This window comes from Acartia tonsa, chromosome 1 (genome assembly GCF_053477335.1).
Source record: "Acartia tonsa isolate MP-2025a chromosome 1, ASM5347733v1, whole genome shotgun sequence".
In the NCBI taxonomy this organism is placed as follows: domain Eukaryota; kingdom Metazoa; phylum Arthropoda; class Copepoda; order Calanoida; family Acartiidae; genus Acartia; species Acartia tonsa.
In genome coordinates this window covers 45884624-45907280 of record NC_137260.1, presented here as the reverse complement: position 1 = coordinate 45907280, position 22657 = coordinate 45884624, and the positions used below count along the sequence as shown (strand labels likewise).

At 31.8% G+C, this 22657-nt stretch overlaps 1 protein-coding gene across 1 annotated transcript; it reads left to right on the top strand.

Annotated features, from left to right (window-relative positions):
- Positions 1 to 118: 118 nt before the first annotated feature.
- LOC145321877 (uncharacterized) lies at positions 119 to 22615 on the top strand. The gene is made up of 18 exons (XM_080163524.1): positions 119 to 159; positions 281 to 355; positions 807 to 968; positions 1812 to 1845; positions 3544 to 3657; positions 4048 to 4103; positions 7721 to 7799; positions 7998 to 8050; positions 10556 to 10638; positions 12937 to 13007; positions 13427 to 13491; positions 14504 to 14618; positions 17430 to 17549; positions 18149 to 18268; positions 18875 to 18972; positions 19308 to 19424; positions 20004 to 20108; positions 21165 to 22615. The coding sequence occupies exons 1-18, from the start codon at positions 125 to 127 to the stop codon at positions 21262 to 21264; spliced, it is 1602 nt and encodes a 533-aa protein (XP_080019650.1). The 5' UTR covers positions 119 to 124; the 3' UTR covers positions 21265 to 22615.
- Positions 22616 to 22657: the final 42 nt, after the last annotated feature.

Below are 22657 nucleotides of genomic sequence, written 5' to 3'. Positions count from 1 at the left end.
AGTGGAGTGTAAAAACCCCTTATAAACTCCAACTATAAATCATTGTCCAATTGAAGATAATCGAGATGAATTTATTCTTGACAAATCTTTAAAAATGTTGTTGTAAACTACTAGGAGTCGAAGTATGGAAACCATCACTACCAATATGGCACAAAACAAGTAAGTAAAGTTTTTTTTTTTTTTTAAACTCGTTGATTGGTTGTCCGTAAAGACTTGTCAAAGGCCAAATAATGTACTATTTTTTAATTGAAAACCTTTTATACCATAATATTTTTTTTAGTAGGTCAAATGGACAGTTGGATCAGCCGCATGGATTCAATCCTGCCACCTCTAAACAATACACCAACAATTCAAGGTAAACTTCCAATTGCACAACAGAGAAGCAGTTTATCAATAATACCTAATAAAAATGACCAGGCCAGTATACATGGTAATTGACCAATAGTAAAATGTATATTGGCCTATCATTGGTCATTTGTATTGTATGACGTCATTTTTATTAGGCACTATATGCTGCTTCACAAAAAAATTAACCCACGCAACAGAAACCTTTTGATAATATTACAGACTTTGTCAGTATGGTTTCATTTTGTTAAAGATAATCTTTATTTGATCCAGTTTATTTTCTTATGTAACATCCATAACCCCCGGTACAAGCCCCGCCACATGCAAAATTAACTCTGATGAATTGAGCCATACTGATGAGCCCTAAAAGGTCGAAACACTGTGTCTATGGATAAATTATATATCTTGTATTTTATACATATTGTCATCCTCTTCAACAATTATAGCTTGATAATGTTAAGGCCAAGAACAGCCCTGGCCACCATGCGAGTAGCCAGAGATGCAGAGTTTCTAACTCCACGTGGAGCCGCAGGTGTCGCTAGTGAGGAGAGGTACCAGCAGACTGTCCGGGGGCCACCAGCTGACCTGGCAGGCTCGCTAGTCATTTCCTCGTTTGAATTTAGGTAAACATATCCTTTTTTCTTATATGCGGCTGAGCACTAAGACGTCTCTAAGGGCAAAGGTAGAGAGGTTAGGGGAGGGGAGAAAAATTGTCAACCAAACAACATCTTGTTATGATTAATCACCAAAATAAGTATAGAAATATTAATGTTATCCTAAACCTTAACTCACAAAAAATAAGAAAACAAATATGTTGTTTTTTATAAACTAAACAACAATGTTAATTTTTATTATAGATACATATAACAAATTCTTAGATCAATAAAATACGTCTTTTGTTTACTTTTAGTGTATTTGTATGTCAAATAGTTTCAAAACAATTTTCATTTCGGGGGATTTTCTGAAGCCGAGATTTTGGCTTATATTTGATCGATAAATCAAACTTGTTGTGTTGTATATTTACAATATTTACGTGTTGTTCGGAGCTTTCACTCAAAAAAATTTTGAGCCACCGTAACCCCCTCCCCCCTCCTTAATTCTGATTTTTATCAATACTAATCCTAGGAGGACCTATTTCCACCGGGCACAATCTCCGCGAGGCTTTTTTAACCTTTACCTAACCTAGCCTAGCATACGTTTTTTTCTCATAGGTTCTTTTGTGATCCATATGCGTTTTGAGGAAAATTTTCTTTTTAAAATTAAATCAATAATTCCAAATTTTATAAAAAAAAATATATATATATTTTTAACCAGGACGAACGTATTCGAATAAACAAAAAATGAATATATATACTACAGCGATCTCATTGTTCATAACTTTCCTTTGTCAATCTTTTTTTTTACTAATCTTCCAAAATTTAAGAATAAAACAAATTTCATACAAAAAATAAAATCTCTTATTTCAGAAAAATCAGAGATGCTGCAAAGGAAATGACAAAGGTAAGTTTATTCAAATAATTCAAACAAAGGCTTTTTTCCTGACAGATCGTAACAACTGCCTCAAAATTGAATCATACATACTTTTTGCAAATGTTTTACATCCTTACAAATACTGGCAACTGCTTTCTAAATTAAAATATAGATTTATTAAACATTACAAAATCTTATTTAAACAAGGATGACAACTTCCATAAAAAACGAAGCGCTGAAACGGTAGGACAAACGGACATTAACACTTGTATAGTGTCAGAACTGAATAATCAGAATATAAATGTATAAGAGTCGATGCAAAATTGTAAGTAAATTTGTTTAAAAACTACTTCATACAGAATAATGTCTATGGACATGCTTACGTTTTTAGGAGTTAATTATAGAGTTGCTTTGCTTATAATATTGTACTTTGTTGTCCCAGGAATCAATATACCAAAAATTAGATCAATCGGATAATTAGATCATATAAAAATTTGTTGTTAAAAAAGTAAAAAAATCAACATGTTTAAAATGAACGTACGGACATTTTGGTAATGATTATAGAGTTGCTACGCTTTCTAAATCGTACCTAACCACTGCAGGAAGCACCATACAAAGTTTGAAATCGATAGGGCAATTCTAACATGCCTAAATTAACGAAGAAAGCTATTTGTTACGGACGGACGGACGGACCCTAATTATAGAAAAGCCTCGTTTTTAAAAAATATACTGAGCAAATGGAACTTAAAGTGGTCATAAATCTAAAACTATGGGAAATATAAAATCACGACAGAAAGAGTAACTGACCAAGTGGTCATAAATCTAAAACTATGGGAAATATAAAATCACGACAGAAAGAGTAACTGACCAAGTGGTCATAAATCTAAAACTATGGGAAATATAAAATCACGACAGAAAGAGTAACTGACCAAGTGGTCATAAATCTAAAACTATGGGAAATATAAAATCACGACAGAAAGAGTAACTGACCAAGTGGTCATAAATCTAAAACTATGGGAAATATAAAATCACGACAGAAAGAGTAACTGACCAAGTGGTCATAAATCTAAAACTATGGGAAATATAAAATCACGACAGAAAGAGTAACTGACCAAGTGGTCATAAATCTAAAACTATGGGAAATATAAAATCACGACAGAAAGAGTAACTGACCAAGTGGTCATAAATCTAAAACTATGGGAAATATAAAATCACGACAGAAAGAGTAACTGACCGAGTGGTCATAAATCTAAAACTATAGGAAATATAAAATCACGACAGAAAGAGTAACTGACCAAGTGGTCATAAATCTAAAACTATGGGAAATATAAAATCACGACAGAAAGAGTAACTGACCAAGTGGTCATAAATCTAAAACTATGGGAAATATAAAATCACGACAGAAAGAGTAACTGACCAAGTGGTCATAAATCTAAAACTATGGGAAATATAAAATCACGACAGAAAGAGTAACTGACCGAGTGGTCATAAATCTAAAACTATAGGAAATATAAAATCACGAAAGACAGAGTAACTGACCAAGTAAATTATATGCTGGATGCTCACTAGTATTGGGAATCTTCATGCTAAAATATCTTGACTAGCAGCCGAGAAAGTTACTTTTTCGCTAAACGTAGCTCACTAACGGACAGATGGATATTACAAATCAAATAGTAGCAGCGTAGCAAAAAAATATTGGATAATTAATAAGTTAATGATTGAATGCAGGAAGAGCGGGACCTTTTATTGGGTGTAGCTGGTGATTCAACCAAAAGAAATCCATCTCCCTGGGCCACTAGAAGGCAAATAGAATTACCAGATAGAATACAAACCCCTCCTCAGGTAATTATTTGGATAAAAGTATTAAGTTTAGTTGTATAACCCAGACTACTACCTGGCCCCTTTCATGGAGACCTTTTTCGTCTGCTAGAAAACTGATTTCTGCTCTTTTGAAACGACTTGGCTGTGTTAATGTTTACAAACACTTATTTATTTCCCTTGTTGGCTATACATTATTCCTGAAAATATGTTACTTTGAAACTAAAAGATTAATATTTTATTCAAATACATTTTGTTTCAGTAATATTTCTTATGTAAACTTTTCTTTCTGGAAATACATATTTAAACATATTTGAAACTTAAAGTAAGAAAAAGTAAAGTAAAAAAATTCAAAAGATAATTTTTTAAGATCATATTTTATGATTTTATCTTATTTAGCATTTATGTTATCAGGATCGGACCCCATCGCCCAAAGATGGAGCTGCCCTTGAACGTGCTGCTAGACTCAGGTTTGAAAATAATTTTTAACTTGTAGCCAAAGAAGTCTAAGCTTTTTTGGAGAGCGGGTAGGGCGAATTTTTTTTACCTTAAGAGATTAAATTAAATTAACATGAGGGTGGTAATTTCCTAATTTATTTGGTTGAAAAATCCAAAAATTACCTGTTTTGAAGTGCATAAAATTTGTGAGTAGTATAAAAAGTTTAGGGGTATGGGGTACAAAATCTCCCCCCCCCCAAAAAAAAAAAGATAAAAAAAAATTTTCAATGTTAGAAGATAATGGGCAAAATTCTATAAAATTTCCTAGGCTTGCCTAGGAGTTTCCTATACCGTACTAATTCCTTTATAATTATGTCAGGTTAAGGAAATCCTTTGGTTTTTTCTTTTGAGTAGCTTTTGGTATTTACAACATCCCACCCCTCCCCCTCCCCAAAGAAATATATTAAAAAATAATTAAAAGCTTGCTTTTAATTATGGCCGCTAAATTAAAAATGTAAGGTTTGTAAAGTTATACAATAGATTATAAAACTTTCAACGCTTTTCATTGACTTTTTACTTTGATTATAGTACAGTAAAACTTTTTGTTAGTAATTCAATTTGTTTATATATCTACACTGTTAAAATTGTATTCAAGATATTACAACTTTATTACATTAAAGAGTTTTATTTTAAAGTCTGTCTATTTATTAAATTTGATATCATAGATAGTTGTTTGAATTAGTAGCGCCACAATAACAAAGTAAAGTGCCATACGACAAGAATTGTGAAAGCTTTAAAATGTAATGTAAGGGAAATAACGTTGGCTTGAAAATAATAGTAAAAAATTCTTTTAAATTTTTTCCTGTGGCGTCCACAGTAATTCACCAGGGGGGATGAAACTGTTAAGGGATGGAAAAGGGGCTAGTTAGGTAGGCTAGCCAAATTTTAAAGAAGGTTTGACTCCCCCATACACCTGGCTTTAATATTTTATAGTGTATTCAGTTTGTAATTGTGTAACTAGGTTAAATCAACAACTATCTGACCATTCACAAACTTAAATATACGCACAATGTAACAAAATAAAAACATTTAGAAAATAGCAAATTCCTACGAACAGGCGCCTTAAAAAACATGCAATTAAATATTTAGTTATCTCTATTGCATAATTCATTCTTAGGGTGCAAAAGTTAGATATCGCTATACTCTAAAGTTAATGTATTATATTTTGTTCTATTGTAACGTTTTTTTAAACGGCTGTACTCATTAAGCTATATTTTAAAGAACCATACACAGTCCAATGTCCCCTCTAACAAATAAAAATTGATTTGAAAGTTATACTGGTCCCCATAGTTTTTATTTCACGTTCTCTCATTCTTTGACTTGAAAACTGTGGTGGTTTTTAATTAATCTTAAATGAGATATATAAACTGACAAACCCCAAACTGTCCCAGTTTTGAGCAAGACGATTCCTGTGACGTCATATAAAAAGGGAAGGGGGGAAGAAAATCTCTTCCCTTTTCTCCCATCTCTTTTGAAGAGATTTTCTTCCCCCCTTCCCTTTTTCTTTCCCGAAACGTATATGACGTAACTGGAATCGTCTTGCTCAAAACTGGGACAGTTTGGGGTTTGTCATATAAACTAGCAGTGTCACAACATTTTATTCTAGAGCAAACATTCTTCATGATATTAGGGGGAGTACATTATGTTCATAGACGTCCAAGGGGGGGGGGGGGGTTAAAGGGGTGAGTACCCCCCCCCCAAAAAAAAAAATTTGGATTTTCAATTTTTACCCCCCCCAAAAAAATTTTTAATTTTACAATATTTTACCCCCCCCCCCCAAATAAAAAAGCTTGGACGCCACTGATTATGTTATCTTCCCTAGAAGTAGCCTTCTAATCCAAATATAAATTTAAAAAGTAACAGGATCTGTGTGTGTTTGTCTTTGAATGTACCGAAGGATCTAAACCGATATGGTAGCTTATATTAGGGCTTGGGAGGGTTTATTACTATTTTTGAGGAGGGAACCAGCACCCTCCTAACAGAAATCATTCCTGAAAAAAAAAAATCCCCCCCCCAAAAAAAAAAAAAAAAAAAAATTACTTTTTCCTTTTAAAACAACAATTGAATGTTGGGGGTTTGCCTCCCCTCCCCCCCCCCCCCCACACACACACCTTAAGAGTCACTAGAAGCTTCTAGGGGCGTATCCGCTAGTACAGATACAAAAATCTGATAAAATTTTATTTACACTGTAAAAATACTTTTATTCTTCTAGAACTAAGCAAGGGAATTATACATACATAACTCCCCATCCCCTCCCCCAATCTAAGTAATATCTATGTCAAAGGGAAGTATGTTGATAAATAATTGATAAATATAATGAAAACAAAAAGACATTGTTTATTAAAAATTATGAATTGCTTAAAGTTTAAGACTATACAATAAACTTTACTCAGGTATTATTCTAAATGTTCTAATTAATATCTTTTTGATTTAAATAAAGCATTTGATAGCATACTTAGGTTTTTACTTATTACAAAATATACAGGAATATAAAAGAGTATTACGCTAAAAAGCCTTTGCAAAAAGTACACAAACAAAAAGTTTTTTATTTGATCAACTTTTTCTATCTCAATCTTATTAGTATGGACATTACACTTCATACAATTGATCTTATTTTTTTATTTTTTATCGTTTTAATTTATTAAATAAAATCATTGAATATTATCAAAAGGTTTTCTGGTGGTTTATTCTTAGATTAGGAAATCAGATTAAAATACTCTACAATTTAAAAAAAGATTAAATATAGTCTTTTATTGTTTATATAGAATTATTTGTTTAAGTAAAAAGGTTTAGGTTTAAGCAGAGTAAGGTTGGAGTATATCTTGTTTTTTTTCAAGTAACTGAAAAGGGGTGGGTAAGAAGGGGGGAATGGGGAAGGGGGTTGTGGGAAATTTTTCTTTAGAATTGTTTGTGAGAATCACATTCCCTTCTCCCTGGGTTGAAGCAAAGGAAAACAAGCTGAAAACTCTTTTCCTTGATACATCCGAACGTCCAAAAATTGCAGTGATTTTTTAAAATAAATGATGCTATTCTACTTTAAAATTGCAACCAAAATGGTCAGTATTCTTGCGATAATTTTTAATTGTCTTGACGAGTCTTGTACACCAAGAGTAATACAAGATAATTAAAAATAGTATCTAATGTATAGCAAATGACACCAACGGTTAGAGTAAGGAGGATGCCTTTTCCCATAATCAGGCGTATGTAACTTCCATGCAGCCATGGTTGTGGCTTTGAAAAAAAAATCTTGTGACCAATAGTTAGTTGTCTGTTAGGAAGATAATTAAAGTCCCTCAACAGATTATGACGTCATACGATAAAATAGCCAATTAGAGGCCAGTATACACTGTAGTTGACCAATGGTAAAATTTATGCTGGCCTCTTATTGGTTATTTTATCGTATGACGTCATAATATGTTGATGGACTTTAATCATCTTCGTCTGTTAGTTGTTTAATCGTCTAATTACAAATTGGTGTTAAAGTGCTGGGTAGCTTTTAAAAATCTTTCTGTAGGTCTTTGGGGGACAGTAGCTGCCAACAAACAATGTCCCTCACCTTTCTAAAGTATTGCTAAGCAATTCTATTTAGGGAAGAGAACATTGCGGAGGTGAGAAAGCTGAATGAGTTGATTATGGCCGCCAAAGTCAATGCCATCTTGGACAGCCAGGTAGATACAGTCCTCTCCAAAAATTATATCTTTTTTAAGTAAAAAAGGTCGACTTCATGTCATGAAATGAAAATGGCTTGACATTACCGCTGGTCCATTTAAATATTTATCCAAGTTTACTTAACAGCTAAATTTTCAAAACTTTTAGTAAAAATTTTACTAGAAATAATAAAACAACTTAAAATATTTTTTGAATAGATAACAGAGAAGGAGAAACGGATTCAGGAGATGGCTGAAGCTGATAGACACAGGTTTCATATTTCTTTCACGCAAATATTTCCCGGGGAAATCTAGGAGTCTTGTAGGATAAAATAATGAATAATAAATTTATAGTAAAACAACGTTTTTTACTTCAATTTTATTTATCTTTAACTTCAAGTTTCATGCTTTCGCAATCTTCAGAAAGATACTAATGATTTTTATAACATAATTGGATGATTTTTTCAATAAATTTTAGGAGATTTTTCAACACATTTAATTTTACATAAAAAAATACTAATTTTGAACAGCTACATTCTTTAGTTTCTTAAGAAGGTGATATTTTCTGTGGATACACTTAGAGAAGATTTCATGCCGTTTATTGAGAATAGATTCTTTGTCTGAATATAAGATTGCAACTTTTTCCATAAGACAAAGTTGACATTTATTAGAACCAGGATCAAAGGGTGGCTGCATAGAAAGGATACTCCACTTGATGTTATATTGTAACTCGTCATTTTTTAATTGCCAAATATAACCAGATAGTTTTGTAGAATTTTGAAGGTGAAGATTATTGAAGGTTGAGTTGTGGTTGTTGTATCTTAATTTGAATGTTGTTGAGGCCATTCCAATATACTTTTTGGTAGATTGGTCTGTTTGAACATCAGCTTGGTAGACTAAAGAATCCGTTAAGCATTTTCCGTCAAGTGGACAAGTTGTGCCTCTCCTACAGTTACAACCAGCTTCAGTTGTATGCTTTGTCTGTCCAAGAACTTTCTTATTATGGCTTGTGATTATGCTGGCCATATTAGGCATACAACTGTAGGAGATTTTGATGGTGTTTCGGTTGAAATACTTTTTAAAGACTCTGTTGTTTGAAAAGTGTTTGTCTACCAGGCGTAAGAACTCCTTTCCAATATTTGTGGACACAGCTGTATTGTAAGGAATATTACACCATATAACTTTTCTTGTTCTGGTGCGGTTTTGTTGACTATTTTGTTGCCTATCATTATGAAAAATTAACTTGTGTTTATAACCTGATGTTTCTAGGGCTTCTTGGTAGATATGTTTTTCAGAATCGAACAGATGGTTGTTACTTGACAGGTTACTAAGTCTCTTCTCTACCATACAGGGAAGATCTCGTTTAATGTTAGGTGGATGGCACGATCTAATGTTGATATAATTTGGTTTGTTGTTGTCTTTTCTGAAAGGTTTGTATTCTTCAGTTTCTAGGTTTAAGTTAACGTCTAAAAAGTTTGTAGTTTTGATGTTCATACTAACTGTTATTTTCAAGCTTTCATTTGAAAAGATTTTTATTACTTCTTTTCTTATTCTATCCATTTGTGGTCCAGAAGCTGATAAAACCGCCAATCCATCATCTCTGTACAGTCCAACATGGTTCTGAGGAATGATTGTTTCTAACTTATTTAGTAAATATAGGCCTACTAGATCAGATACTTCTGCAGAGTCATACCCGCCCATAGGAACATCAAAATTTTCTCCATTTTTCTTTATCCATGGATCTCCATCAAAGAATAGAAATGTTTTTCTTGAATGGAAGATAATGTGCTTGTCTTGTTCTGTAATGTTGACATATGTAGAAGCGAAATCAATTGATTTCCTTAGTAGAGTATCAGTAATACTTGGATAGAAACTTTCTATATCAAATTGAAAGAACTTTAGGGAGCTTTTGTTTTGCAGATTGTTGAACCATGATAGTGTGTCTTGAGTGCTTCTCCATTGGTTTGAATTTGTGCTTGCTCTTACAGTTTTATTTATGTTATCCAAAATGTTTTTAGATATTATACCAATTTTTGTTTTGGCTGGATTTATCAATCTGCATTCAACTCGACCAGGAAACGAATCTTTATGGTCCTTAACTGTTATATAACATGGAGGTTTAGCTAATACCTCAATCCTGTCAGCTACATTCAGCTCTGTCGCTATTTCCGCTGCTTCAACATTGACATTGTTAATATTATTAGTATTAGATTTCTTATAATCTTTGGTGACATTGTTTCTTAAAGTTTGGTTATAATTTGTGACAGGAATCTCGTACAAATTTGAAGTTTTGTCTGCATTGACTATGACATCTTTGCTATTTTTAATTATTTTACAATCATCTCTTAACTTTTTTTGAAAATTGTCAGTTACTGGTTTGAATGTTACATTTTCTACTAAACTTATTAAATCATCTTCAAATTTACGTACATCCGTAACGATTACCAACAAAACTACCCTTGTATAATGTATATTTATTGATTCGGACATTACTTGTTTGAAACCAACCAACTAAGATTTAATAAAATAAACTAAAATATTTGAGCCAATGAATAATATTACGTGGTTAAAAACATTAAGTACCAGTGTAATTTACAGTCCAATATCCTGACCTTTAATAGGTTGAGTGATATTCTCTCCAATTACTGTCCCGTTATCTCTCTCATTTTTATACTTATTGCCTGTTCTGTAACTGACTTTGTCCGTTTGTCGTACCATTATTCTTGTGCTCGGCTACTTCCAACTTGTGGATGTTGTCATTCTTGTTTATTTTTCAGAGAGGAAGAGTTGGAGGCAGAAAGAAAGAAGGCAGAAAATATGCTCTCCTCCAGAGATAAGAGTATCAACAAATTTTATGCAGGTATCTAGCCTTCCAGTACGGCTTCGGGTCCGATTAATATCCGCTGGATCAGAACCGGTTTTAAGCAATACTGAAAAATATGTTTTAATTGGTATTAATGAAATTTTTTTATAAGAAGAAAATGAAAATCATATAATAAATCCCTGTTTTGTGAGCCCAACTGTAATTGATCTGAATTTAATTTTACTATTTATGGAAAGCTGCCTATAATACGATGTGATAAATATCTATTCTAAAACATAATTCAATATCTTAACCTAAGCCACAGACAATGACATGCTTCAATTTTTGTATATTATTTAAAATTTATAAAAATAACATAAAAAAAGTAGGCCATGATACAAAATAAATAAAATTTTCAAACAATAGAAATTTGTATTTTATTATGATAACATACTTTCTTGGAAATGAAATACATAAAAACAAGGATGACAACATCCATAAAAGCGAACGGTAGGACAATCGGACATTAACACTTGTTTAATGTCAGAACTGAATAATCAGAATGTAAATGTAAAAGAGTCAAAGCAAAATTGTAAGTAAATTTGATGAAAAACTACTTGATACAGGATAATGTTTATGGACATACTTACATTTTTAGGACTTGATTATAGAGTTGCTTCGCTTATAATATTGTATTTTGTTGTCCCAGGAATCAGTATACCAAAAATCAGACCAATAGGATAATTAGGTCACATGCAAATTTGTTGTTAAAAATGTAAAAAAAATCAACATGTTTAAAATGGACGTACGGACATTCTGGTAATGATTATAGAGTTGCTACTCTTTCTAACTCGTACCTAACTTCTATAGAAATCACCATGCAAAGTTTGAAATCGATAGGACAATTCTAACATGCCTAAATTAACGAAAAAAGCTATCCGTTACGGACGGACGGACCGACCCTAATTATAGAAAAGCTTCGCTTTTAAAAACAGATTAAGAGGACTATGCACGAACAGGAGCATATGGATCTAAGGTCCTACCTGCTAAGGAAGATATCAGATTTAATGCGATTTTAGTCGAAATATCATCAAATGTTTTAATAAGTTCAAGGTATATAAAAAATATCATAAAATGTTATGAAAAAGCGAAAGTGTATTAATGGCACTGTTTATTTAATTAATAGCTAAATAATTACCACATATCACAAAAGTGTCCAAGCATTTGATTATTTACAATTTCAACTTATTTTAAACATTTAGATTTGTTTAAAAAACGATGGTACTACTTAAACATTTTCGACCATAATAGAAGACTAATATATATATTAACTAGAAAATATACTTGCCATCACTGGTGGATGTGCTTGGATGATTTGCTTACGTTCGTGCATAATCCCCTTAATAATAAGATCTTTATTCTATTGTAGAGAAAAGCAATAAGATTCCCATTGTCATATTACTTTGAATTCTTTTTATTTAAATCATTCTATATTCAAGAATCGAGCTAACTAGATCGAACCTTATTATTAGCGAAGATACTCTATAATTCTGTCTGAAAACAGTGTATAGTGTCCAATAAAAAATGACTTCATACAATTCAAATGACCAATGATAGGCCAGTTTACATTGTAGTTTACGGTAAATTGTTTACTGGCCTATCATTGGTCCTGTGTATGTATTGTATGACATCATTTTTTATTAGACACTATACGCTGTTTCATATGTCTGTCCGGTTTTTTTTTGTCTATTGATAATTCATGTTCTTTGCTACTAATGTATGTTGTAACCCTTGTTTTTATATGATCTCATCTGACACTTAAAAATATCTTTTTAATAACATTTTATGATTTTAGTAACATTTTTGATATTTTTACATGAGAAGAAAAATCAAATGAGAAATAAGGTTTATATTAGAATTTCTATGTTATCTAAGAGCATATTTTTGTGCCTTTTTGAAAAAAAGCCATCTAGTTTTCACTTCAAATTAAAAAAAAATCGTCATTTATATGGCCTTTGGGACATCTAAAACGATGGTCGCCTAAAAGTTTGAATGTCCGTTCGTTTGTCAGTTCGTTCGTTACGCTTAAGAAGGTTTCTTTTTTTCATTATTAAGGTTTCGTGATTTTTATTCCTTTCTTTCAGTTTTTAAACCATATAATTAAGCCTATTGAATCTGGGACACTACGGCGTCCACTTTCTGTCATTCGTCCGTCAGTCCATCTAAGTAAGTTAGAAAAAACTTTAACTTTGGCTATAATAAGGTTTGTGTGTCTATAGTCTATACACAAAGGTACAGTAATCTTTTTTCCGTTACAAAAAGGCATCAGTTTTGATTAAAACTATTCTTGTTCAGATTATAAGCAAGAGCTATTAAAACAGTTACAACAAGCAGAGGAAGATAGATATCTTCAGAAAGAAAGAAAGGTAAAATCCAGGGGGGGGGGAATGGATATGTTAATGTTTATTACACTAGTACCCATAGTCTTATTATAACGTTTTCTTATTCGTTGGCATAACAACCTTGGAGACTTTTATTAAATTTTTAATTGGTCGGTTTATTTAGTTGAGTGTCCAAACGTTTCAACCACTAATTGTAATCTACAGAAGGGGTAATTATGTGTATTATCATTGGGGCCATTGCCTTATCCCCTTAGTTCCCTGTAGTACAAACCCCTAAAAGACAAACATTTTTTTGCTCGACGTTGTTTACATGTATCTATAGACTTTACATACATTTTCTTTTCATATTGAACAATATCTTGGATTTAAATGCTTACTAAAGATAGTTAAAAACTCAAATTCAATCATTTTTTATTGTTATATAAGAATTATAAATTGTTTAGGACTATGAGACAAACTTAAGGCTGAAAGAAGATGTAGTCGCCAAAGAAGAGGATAGAATAGCAAAGTAAGTTATGTTTAGAGTAGTGGCGTGCACAGTCACTTATGTAAGGGGTGTTGCACCATTAGAGGGTGAAAAAGTAAAAGGCAGGCCTTCTAAATTCCAAGTTTAAGTGGGATGTGTGGATACCCCTCTACACCCCTTTACCGCACGCCACTGGACTTTAGTGCGCAACATAGTATTAGATGTATATATCCTATTTAGTATCGGTCATAAGGAAAAAAATTTTTCTCTATGGTATCGGTAGAGTTTTTTCTTGTCAAAAGATATAGTTCTCAGAAATGGATGGTCTGATAAGGATCTGCTTTTCAAAGAGGATTTCCGTTATAAAGTGGTTTTGAAAATTTCTTATGGCCGCCTTACATTTTACAACCCCAACCACCCTCAGATACAAAGACAGCCAGTAGAGGACAAACAAAATAAAACTAAAGGTTTCGTGATTTTATCTTTAAAATATTTATTTTTATGTCAATAAGTAAAGTATAGGTAAACTAGGAATTATATTACTTATTATTAAAATTAAGGTATGGCAATAAAAAAGAAACGACTATGTAATAAATATAATGTTTACGAGTTTTTAAGGCATTCTTGATTTTTCTCATAAAACTAGTAGATTAGTATAAAAAATTGTGCTCCCCCCTGCCCTCATAACCCTGCGGGACTACATAAATAGTTTCCAATGTAAAGTGAGGATACTAAGTCGCTCAAAAAAGACGTATTTGAAGTCATAAAAATGAGGTATTATCCATCACTTTTTATAGGGATTTTCTTTTCCATTCCTCCTCTCCTCATCCATCAATTTTATGACGCCAGAATTTTTTTTGAACGACTTTGTCCCCTCACAATATAAACAAACCAATCCAGACCTAGAGCAATAAACAAACAAGCGAAAAATTCAGTTCCCTCTCCCACCGCTTATTTTCTTTTCATTTCTAAAAAAGGGAGGGGGTTCTAAGATCGACTAGGAACTTTGGAGGGAGACCACCAAACAATAAATATGTTATGTAATTGTTGTCAGAGAGAAGAAGCATGCTAAGAAGCTAGAAATTCAGCGAGAGCTCAGGGCTGAACAAGAAGCAGTTCACAAAAGAAATCAACATAAGCTAGAACTTGAAAAAATACACAAACAACAGGTAAAAAATTACTTGTTTAAATTTGTGTTGTTTATATTAACAAGAATGAAAACATTCATAAAAACGAAGCTCTAAAATAATACGGTAAAACAAACGAAATGTATAGTGTCATAACTTAATAAGCAGAAATTTAATTTAGGTATTTCTAAACAAAAGTGTATGTAAATTTGTTGCACTTCCCTAAATACCTTCTGTTTAAAGACATACATTTTAGGGCGTAATAATAGAGATTATAGTATTGTAGCTTGTTGTTCTAAGAATCATTATACCAAAAATCAGATGAACAGAATGATTATATCATACATAAAAATGTTTTCAAAAAAGTTAAAATCAACAGCTTTCAAATAGATGTTCCCACTTTCTGTTAATGATTATAAAGTTTTTACGCTTTCTAAATTTTACTGTTACCGGAATCATAATAAAATCAGTAAGACAATTCTAACATGCCTAAACTAACGATAAATGCTATCATTTACGAACGAACAGATCCTAATTAAAGAATAGCTTCACTTTTAAAAATAGATTATTATTTTAGATGACAATAAGACAAAATATTCCGTCCTAATTCTTAATTATAATGGCTGACCTACAGTCTTAAGTTGATGTAATAAACTTAAATAAAGGGAGCTTTTGTTTTGAGGTAACAACTATGCTGTTTAAATGCTGAGGAATTCTCTTTATGTGTAATATCTAATACTAAAAAATTCCTTGCAAATGAACAGTAACTATTTATTAGCATTTCTCACTTAAAAAGTTAATTATTTTTTTCTTTTTTACATTAATTTAATACTAATAACATTACTAATATTGAATGTTATAATTAGACAAGGATGACAACATCCATAAGTAGCGAAGCCGAAAAAAATATGTATAAGAATTTAATGATTAGTTGTCAAAAGCATGTATATTAGGAAAAAAATCACGAAACCTTTTTAACATTTGTTTTTAATTTCTTGATATTTATATTTCAGTACTATGACTAATAGACTGTCAGTCAAAGTAAATGGATGCTCAAAACAACAGGAAATTTAATTTTGATATTTTTAACTAAAAAAATTTTAAAAATCGGACCATAAACACCAAAGATGTGAGGAAAAATGTGAAAAATATGAAAATAGCCAAAAACCTGCAAAAAGGCAGTCTGAGCGCCATTGATGTTTTCTTGAAACGACAGGAATTTAAATTTTGATATCTATAACTGAAAAACTTTGGAAATCGGACCATAAACACCAAAGGTATGGAGAAAAATATGAAGAAAAAAAACAAAAAAAGCCTAAAACCTGCTTAAAGGCAGTCTAACCGTCATAATTGTTTTATTGAAAAGACAGGAAACTTAATTTTGATACTATAACTGAAAAAAAATTTGGAAATCGGACCATAAACACCAAAGATATGGACAAAAATGTGAAAAATACAAAAATAGCCTAAACCTGCTAAAAAGCGGTCTAACCGCCATTGATGTTTTATAGTTAATTTTGCTCCTTAATAATGGGAATGTTGTCAAAAAATTTCAGCCTTTTATCTTTTATAGGAGCCGAGAAAATCACGTTTTCTCCAAACTAAGACATACGGACATACGGACATACAGACAGACGGACATTACAAGTTATAGAGTAACTTCGCTACTAAAAAAAATTTATCATATGCAATCATCATAATTATAATAGAAATAGAAGAATAGAAGCATATTCTGAACCCTTTTTTCGTCAAATCTAAGAAGGAACATTTCTAGCAGACAAAAGTATTGCTTACTTTCGACTCAAGCTGATGTGGATTCTTAAGAAATTATAGACTCGCTACTCGATAGTGAGGCAAAATTATTTTTGTGAAAAATCATCCAAAAGCACATTAATAATCTACAAAAATTAAACAAAATCATATGTTAATAACCCTTTTAAGATTTTATTTAATTTTTGTAAATTTTTTATTCGATTTTGGAGGATTTTTCACAAAAATAATTTTGCCTCACCAGCAAGTAGCCTAACTTTTTTTTTAAGAATCCACCTCGTTACTAAGCTTTCAAATTTAAACGAAATTTTTGGGCAATTAATTCTGATTCCGCAAAGCTTTCTACTAAGAAAATATACTGTTTATAGCTGACTTTTATCTAAGTGTGAAATGAAAAAAAACATGCATTCGTAACAAGATGTGTACAAAATTTCAACCAATGAAATTAAATGTATGTACCGATGCGATTCTCCTATTGGCTCAATCAGACATTCCCTCTCTTTCTTAGTACCTTTATTATAATTATATAGAAATTGATAATAGGTATTAAAGATTGATATTAATAACAAATTAAATAATATTATGCTTTCTTGCTAAATATTTATTGTTTAGTTAATAAGGAAAAAAATGAAAAATATGCATTTTTATGTTTTTTGTTAATAATAAATTGAGGATAAAACATATTTTACAAAGAAGGTTTAATTAGGATTCTTGAGAAATTATTATTAGCAAACCTTTTATAATAATTTTATAAGAAAGATGTAAATATGTTTATTATAAATTTTGCTGTATTTTTCTGTATTCAAGATTTCGATACTTCTTTTCCATTATATCATACCAGCGACCCTTGAGGCCTCTAGGGGGTCAAAAAAAGCCTCCACTTTCAATTAGAGTTTTAAAAAGAAAAATAATTTTTTTTTGGGAGGAGGGATCATTTTTTCTAGGGGTGATTTTTCTTTGGAGGATGTTGGTACCCTCATCAAAATAGTATAAACCTTCCCAGGACCGACCATCCTAAAAAGTAGAACCATATCAGTTTAGTGGTTACCTTACCTGTTGCCATTCTTCATTTTTTTCCCGCAGATACGTGAATTAGAAGACCAGAGGCGGGAGGCGGAGGAGGAGAGAGAGCGGGCGGAGAAAGAGGCGAGACTCAGGCGGGAACAAGAAATCATGAGACTATCGCTCACTCAAGATAAGGAGGTAAAGTTAAAAAAGATTAAAAGGAAGCTGTTAATAAATCGTGTAAAAAATGACGTCATACTGACCTTCTATTGGTCAGTTAAAATATGTGGGTTTTCATTGGTGATTTGTATTATATGACGTCATTTTTATATGAATTTTGAAGAGCTTCAATAAAAGATTTGAAGAACAGTAACAAAGAATAGGCAGACAGTCTTTTGTTAAAAAAGGCAAAATTAAATCACACCCTCCCCCACCTGCTTAAAAAAATAAATTTTTCATCATTATAGACAAATATACAGACAAGCACAAACACTTATAGAGTAGCTTCTCTACTAAAAAATGTTGGTGAAAACATTTGAGCTTTACAGAAAGTTACGGAGGGAGGGAGACATTGTACTGTAAATTACATTGGTGTCCAATGGTTTATTAACACGTTCTTTTGTAGTTGGCTTAAAACCTTGGCTACTTTTATTCAGTCTTTATTGGTTGGTGGAAAACTAGCTGTGCTCAAATTATTCCACCAATAATGTTAATATACAAAAGATTTAATTGGAAACGGGGTACACATCCATCATATCTTCCATTGTCTTGTCCCTAAAGATACCTGACTTTTGTAGAATACCCTGATGGAAAGATCTATGGAGCTGCGGCTAGCACGGCAGAGAGAAGAGAAGGAGAGAGAATGGAGGGAAAAACAGCTGGAACAAGCCAAGAAAAACAAGGATAGAATTAAAATGGTAAGCGCAATTTCATCTATCTGCAGTACAAGTTAATATGATGTTTGTCTGCCTAACCGTCTGTCTGGTATCTGGACAAAGTGTCTCAAAAATCAACCATGTGACGTCATAAAAATAACGGTTATGAGAGGGAAAGTTGGAAAAAAACCTCTAAAAAAGATATGGATAATCCCTCATTTTTATGACGTCATTTGGCTGATTTTTGAGACACTTTGTCCAGTTACTCTGTCTGCCTAAAGCTACAGATCTTAGTAACCGCGAAACCTACTGGATTGTGCTTCTTAGGGTCCTGTGATGGTTTTAAGCTATTTTCTTGGGGGATGAGACTTTACCCCCAAAATTAAATAAAAACTTTCCAATTACAAAACAATCTTTTCAAAGTTTGAAAATAAAATAGAAAATAAAAGAAAATTTACGTTTTATATTCGAAAACAAAATAAGGAAAAGTTGTAGTATTAGTTATTTATCGCACTGTATTATAAACATCTTTCCGCGGATATAAAAATAAACAATTAAAAAATTAAACCCTGTTTTTTAGCCCCGAGATGCGATAATTTTAAGAAGTCCAAACTTTTTGCAAAGAAAGTATAGCCTTGAATTGTTTAGTTGGAAGATGGTCGGAAAGAGCAGCTAGAGATCCGGCGGCAGAGACAGCTGGCCATCAATGAACAAGAGAAGGCATTCTGGACTAAACAGCACGAGCGGTTACTAACCATTTATTTTAAAACTAGTGGCTACGCCCTTTTTTTCTCCTAAAATAGCCTTAAAACTTTACTGGACCAACAGAAAATTTGACTAGTGAAAATTGTGAAATGATCGGTCTAGTCGTTATGAATTTTTTTGATATCTAGAAGTCAGGTAAACATCATGTTACTTTGGTATATAGGATTTAGCTTTTCAGAAATTGAAAGAACAGATACAAAAATATGCTAAAACGGCGGTAAAAGTTTCATATATTTTTTATCAATGACGTAAGGTGCTAAAAAAGCCGCTGAAAAAGCAGCTCAGCGGTCGGAGTTTCATAAAAATGTTATTATAGATGGAAAGATGAGGTACAAACAGATGCTAAAAAGGAAGCAGCCAGGCTAGCTCAGCGGTCAGAATATCATAAATCGCTGATCCACCAAATGGAAGAGAAAAATGTTATCACTCAAAAGTAAGTTTCATTTCAAACCTTTCTCTTTTTTTGTTAATATAAAAATGAATTTATAACAGGATACAGCAAAAATGATATTTTGGAGAAAATAAAATATTATTTATTTTTGTTTTCATCAAAAGAAAAATAGGGAAAATCCTTTGTTTGATACACTTCATAAAAATCAGTTTAATTTAGATTCTACGGGTAAAAAGCTTTATTATTTAATAGTCAGGCTATCCTATAACTTGCATTGTTCATAATACTCTCTAATTTACCCAGCTGCTATTTAAGATAAAAGGCCAAATATAAATTACCTTGCTGTGCATTGATAAACCAACCTTTTCCCTACTTTTAAATATATTGAAAATAAGAGAGATGGTTTTAATTTATTTGTTTATTACTTTAAGCCAGGTTAGGTTAGGTTTTATTAGGGGTCACAGTTGTAGGCTCTGCATGGTTAGGAACCCTACAAGTGTTAGGTATAACGAGAAAAATATCTCCTATTATTTTCAATTGATTTTTTTGAGCGCTCTGTAAATATTTTTTTTTTATATTTTTATGACTCACTACTCATGAATATTGTCGTCCTTAATTTAGGATGAGAGATGAAGAGAGAAAGTATAAAGAGGAGGAGGAGAAGAAAAGAGTGGAGCATGCTGATCTCATTAGTAAAGTTAAACAAAGAAAGCTCAAAGAATTAGAGTAAGTACTTTATCTGGATTGGTTTTATTCTATTTTTCTTACCTCCCTCATACTCCACCACAACTAGGGACGAAGCAACTGTATATCTGTCTGTCTGTCCATTTGTCTCTCTGTCTGTCTGATCTGATTAGTAAAGTGACACAAAGAAAGCTCAAAGAATTAGAGTAAGTAATTTATCTGGATTGGTTTTAGGCTATTTTCTGTCCATCTGTCTTTATGTCTGTCTGTCTGTCCGACTGTTTGTCTGGAGCATGCTGATCTCATTAGTAAAGTTAAACAAAGATAACTGAAAGAATTAGAGTAAATACTTTATTTAGATTGGTTTTAGGCTATTTTTCTTACCTACCTCACCCTCCACTAGAAACTAGGGGCGAACCAACTGTATATATGTCTGTCTGTCTGTCCATTTGTCTCTCTGTCTGTTTGGAGCATGCTAATATCATTAGTAAAGTTAAACAAAGAAAACTGAAAGAATTAGAGTAAATACTTTATTTAGACTGGTTTTAGGCTATTTTTCTTACCTCCCTCATCCCCCACTAGAAACTAGGGGCAAAGCAACTAGTGTAATACAAAGAAATACGATATCTGTATATCTGTCCGTTTGTCCATATGTTTCTCTGTCTGTACGTCTGTCTCTCTGCCTGTCCGTCTTTCCTTTTGTCCATCTTTACATCTGTCAACCTGTCTGTCTGATCATCTTTCTTTGCATTTGTCCATCTGTCGGTCCATCTGTCGGTCCATCTGTCTATCTGTTTGTCTTTCTGTAGAATGCTGATCTCATTAGTAAAGTTAGACAAAGAAATCTGAAAGAATTAGAGCAAGTTCTTTAACTGATTGAAGTCGGGTTAGAGTCTAAAAACATAACAACCGGTTCAATTGCCATATACTCTTAGATTCTTACCTTTTAAAAATATTTTAATTTGAATTTAAAAAATTTCTTTTTTATTTTAAAAGGTTTTACTAAACTAATAAGAGCAAATCAAATTGCATATATTGGATTTAATTGAATAATCCTAGTAATTTAAAACCTGAAACAAAAATTTGTAATAATTTCAGAGAGTTGAATGTACCTGAGAAATACCGTAATGAGATAGAGAGACGTATTTCTGCCAGAGAAAATGCAAAATTCACACAAGCATACCATATGAGACGATAATTTGGGACACCTTATCGTCACAAGAAACATAATTAAAACAAACACAGGATGATTATATCCAGTAAAAGTAAAAATGGCTGCAATTTTTGATAGTGATTATTGAGTGGCTATACGCATATTCTAAAATGTATCTTATTGATGCATTATGAACCATACAATGTTTTAAATCGATAGGACAATTTCAAAATGTAGAAAAGTTTTGCTTTGAAAATGTGTATTACGGAATTATATGAGCTGATGCATAAAGTCTTTTAAAAAGCCAGTAGCATTTGTTCTATTACCAAAAGTCTAAGAGAGTCTAAAAAATGAATTTAAGATTCAAGACATAAACCTAATATACCTTAAACACAATGCTATATGTATACATACGTACTATTCATAGTTTAGTAAATGAATGAAAGCGAGAATTGACATGACTTAAAGTATTTCAACTATTTAACTTAAAATATTCCATGTAATCGCTTTTCAAAAATTCTTGTCATGGATCTTAAGAGATAAGACATTTGACAATATATGTGTGGCAGTACATCCCCAATTTTGATAAACTAAATTATCCTTATAAAGATTATAATTATTGGTGGAAAAGTTTGGGTTACTGCAGTTTGTACAAACATAATGAGAGAACGTGTTTATAAAATTTTCGGGGACATTAAATTTTACGGACCAAAGTTTTTTTCCATGTTTTTTTTATGAATTAAACTCTTTTATATAATGTAACTTTAAATTTTACGGTATATGGATGGTAACCTAAAGGTTTTATAAGAAATCTCATATTTTACTAAATAAAAAAATTAATTAATCCTATCAAGTAGTTATTAAAGTTAGGTGCATCTATTAAATAATAGGATTACCTAATTGTCATATGTAAACCTGGGAAATATTATTCTACATATCTATATATGATTCTATTTAACTTGCATTTCATATTCATTGTCTAATTTAAATTCAGCTGTTTTTATTACCTTTTCATTATTTGTACAAAATTTGTAGCAAATATTCTTTTTTGTGACAGGGAATAAATTTTATTTGGCACTGTTAAATGTCATTTATGTCAACAATAAATTTGAGTTTTGCAAATTACAAGGGAGAGCTCTAAAGAAAAAAAAACATTTGGATTTTTGCCTAAGAAAACATCATAAAATTTGTCTATATTGTTTTGCACGCTTTTTTGTTTTTGTTATTTTTTAAGCAGGGCTCGGCATCCGCGCGTAAGTATGAAAACCGCACATAAACAGAGTTCAAAAAACCGCATAAGCCATCAATTTATACTCTATTCAGAACGGTACAATACGCCTAGCTGTTTTTCAAACAATTTTACTTAAGCTAATCATTGCACAACTGCCGAGCCCTGAATTTACCGATGCCAAATGACTTGTGTTAATATTGTTATATA

Excerpts from the sequence above, each read along its gene's own strand:
- LOC145321877 (XM_080163524.1), top strand. The coding sequence starts at position 125 with ATGGAAACCATCACTACCAATATGGCACAAAACAA. Across the intron at positions 4,104-7,720 it reads GAACGTGCTGCTAGACTCAG|GGAAGAGAACATTGCGGAGG; the intron begins GTTTGAAAATAA and ends AATTCTATTTAG. Across the intron at positions 13,008-13,426 it reads ATCTTCAGAAAGAAAGAAAG|GACTATGAGACAAACTTAAG; the intron begins GTAAAATCCAGG and ends TAAATTGTTTAG.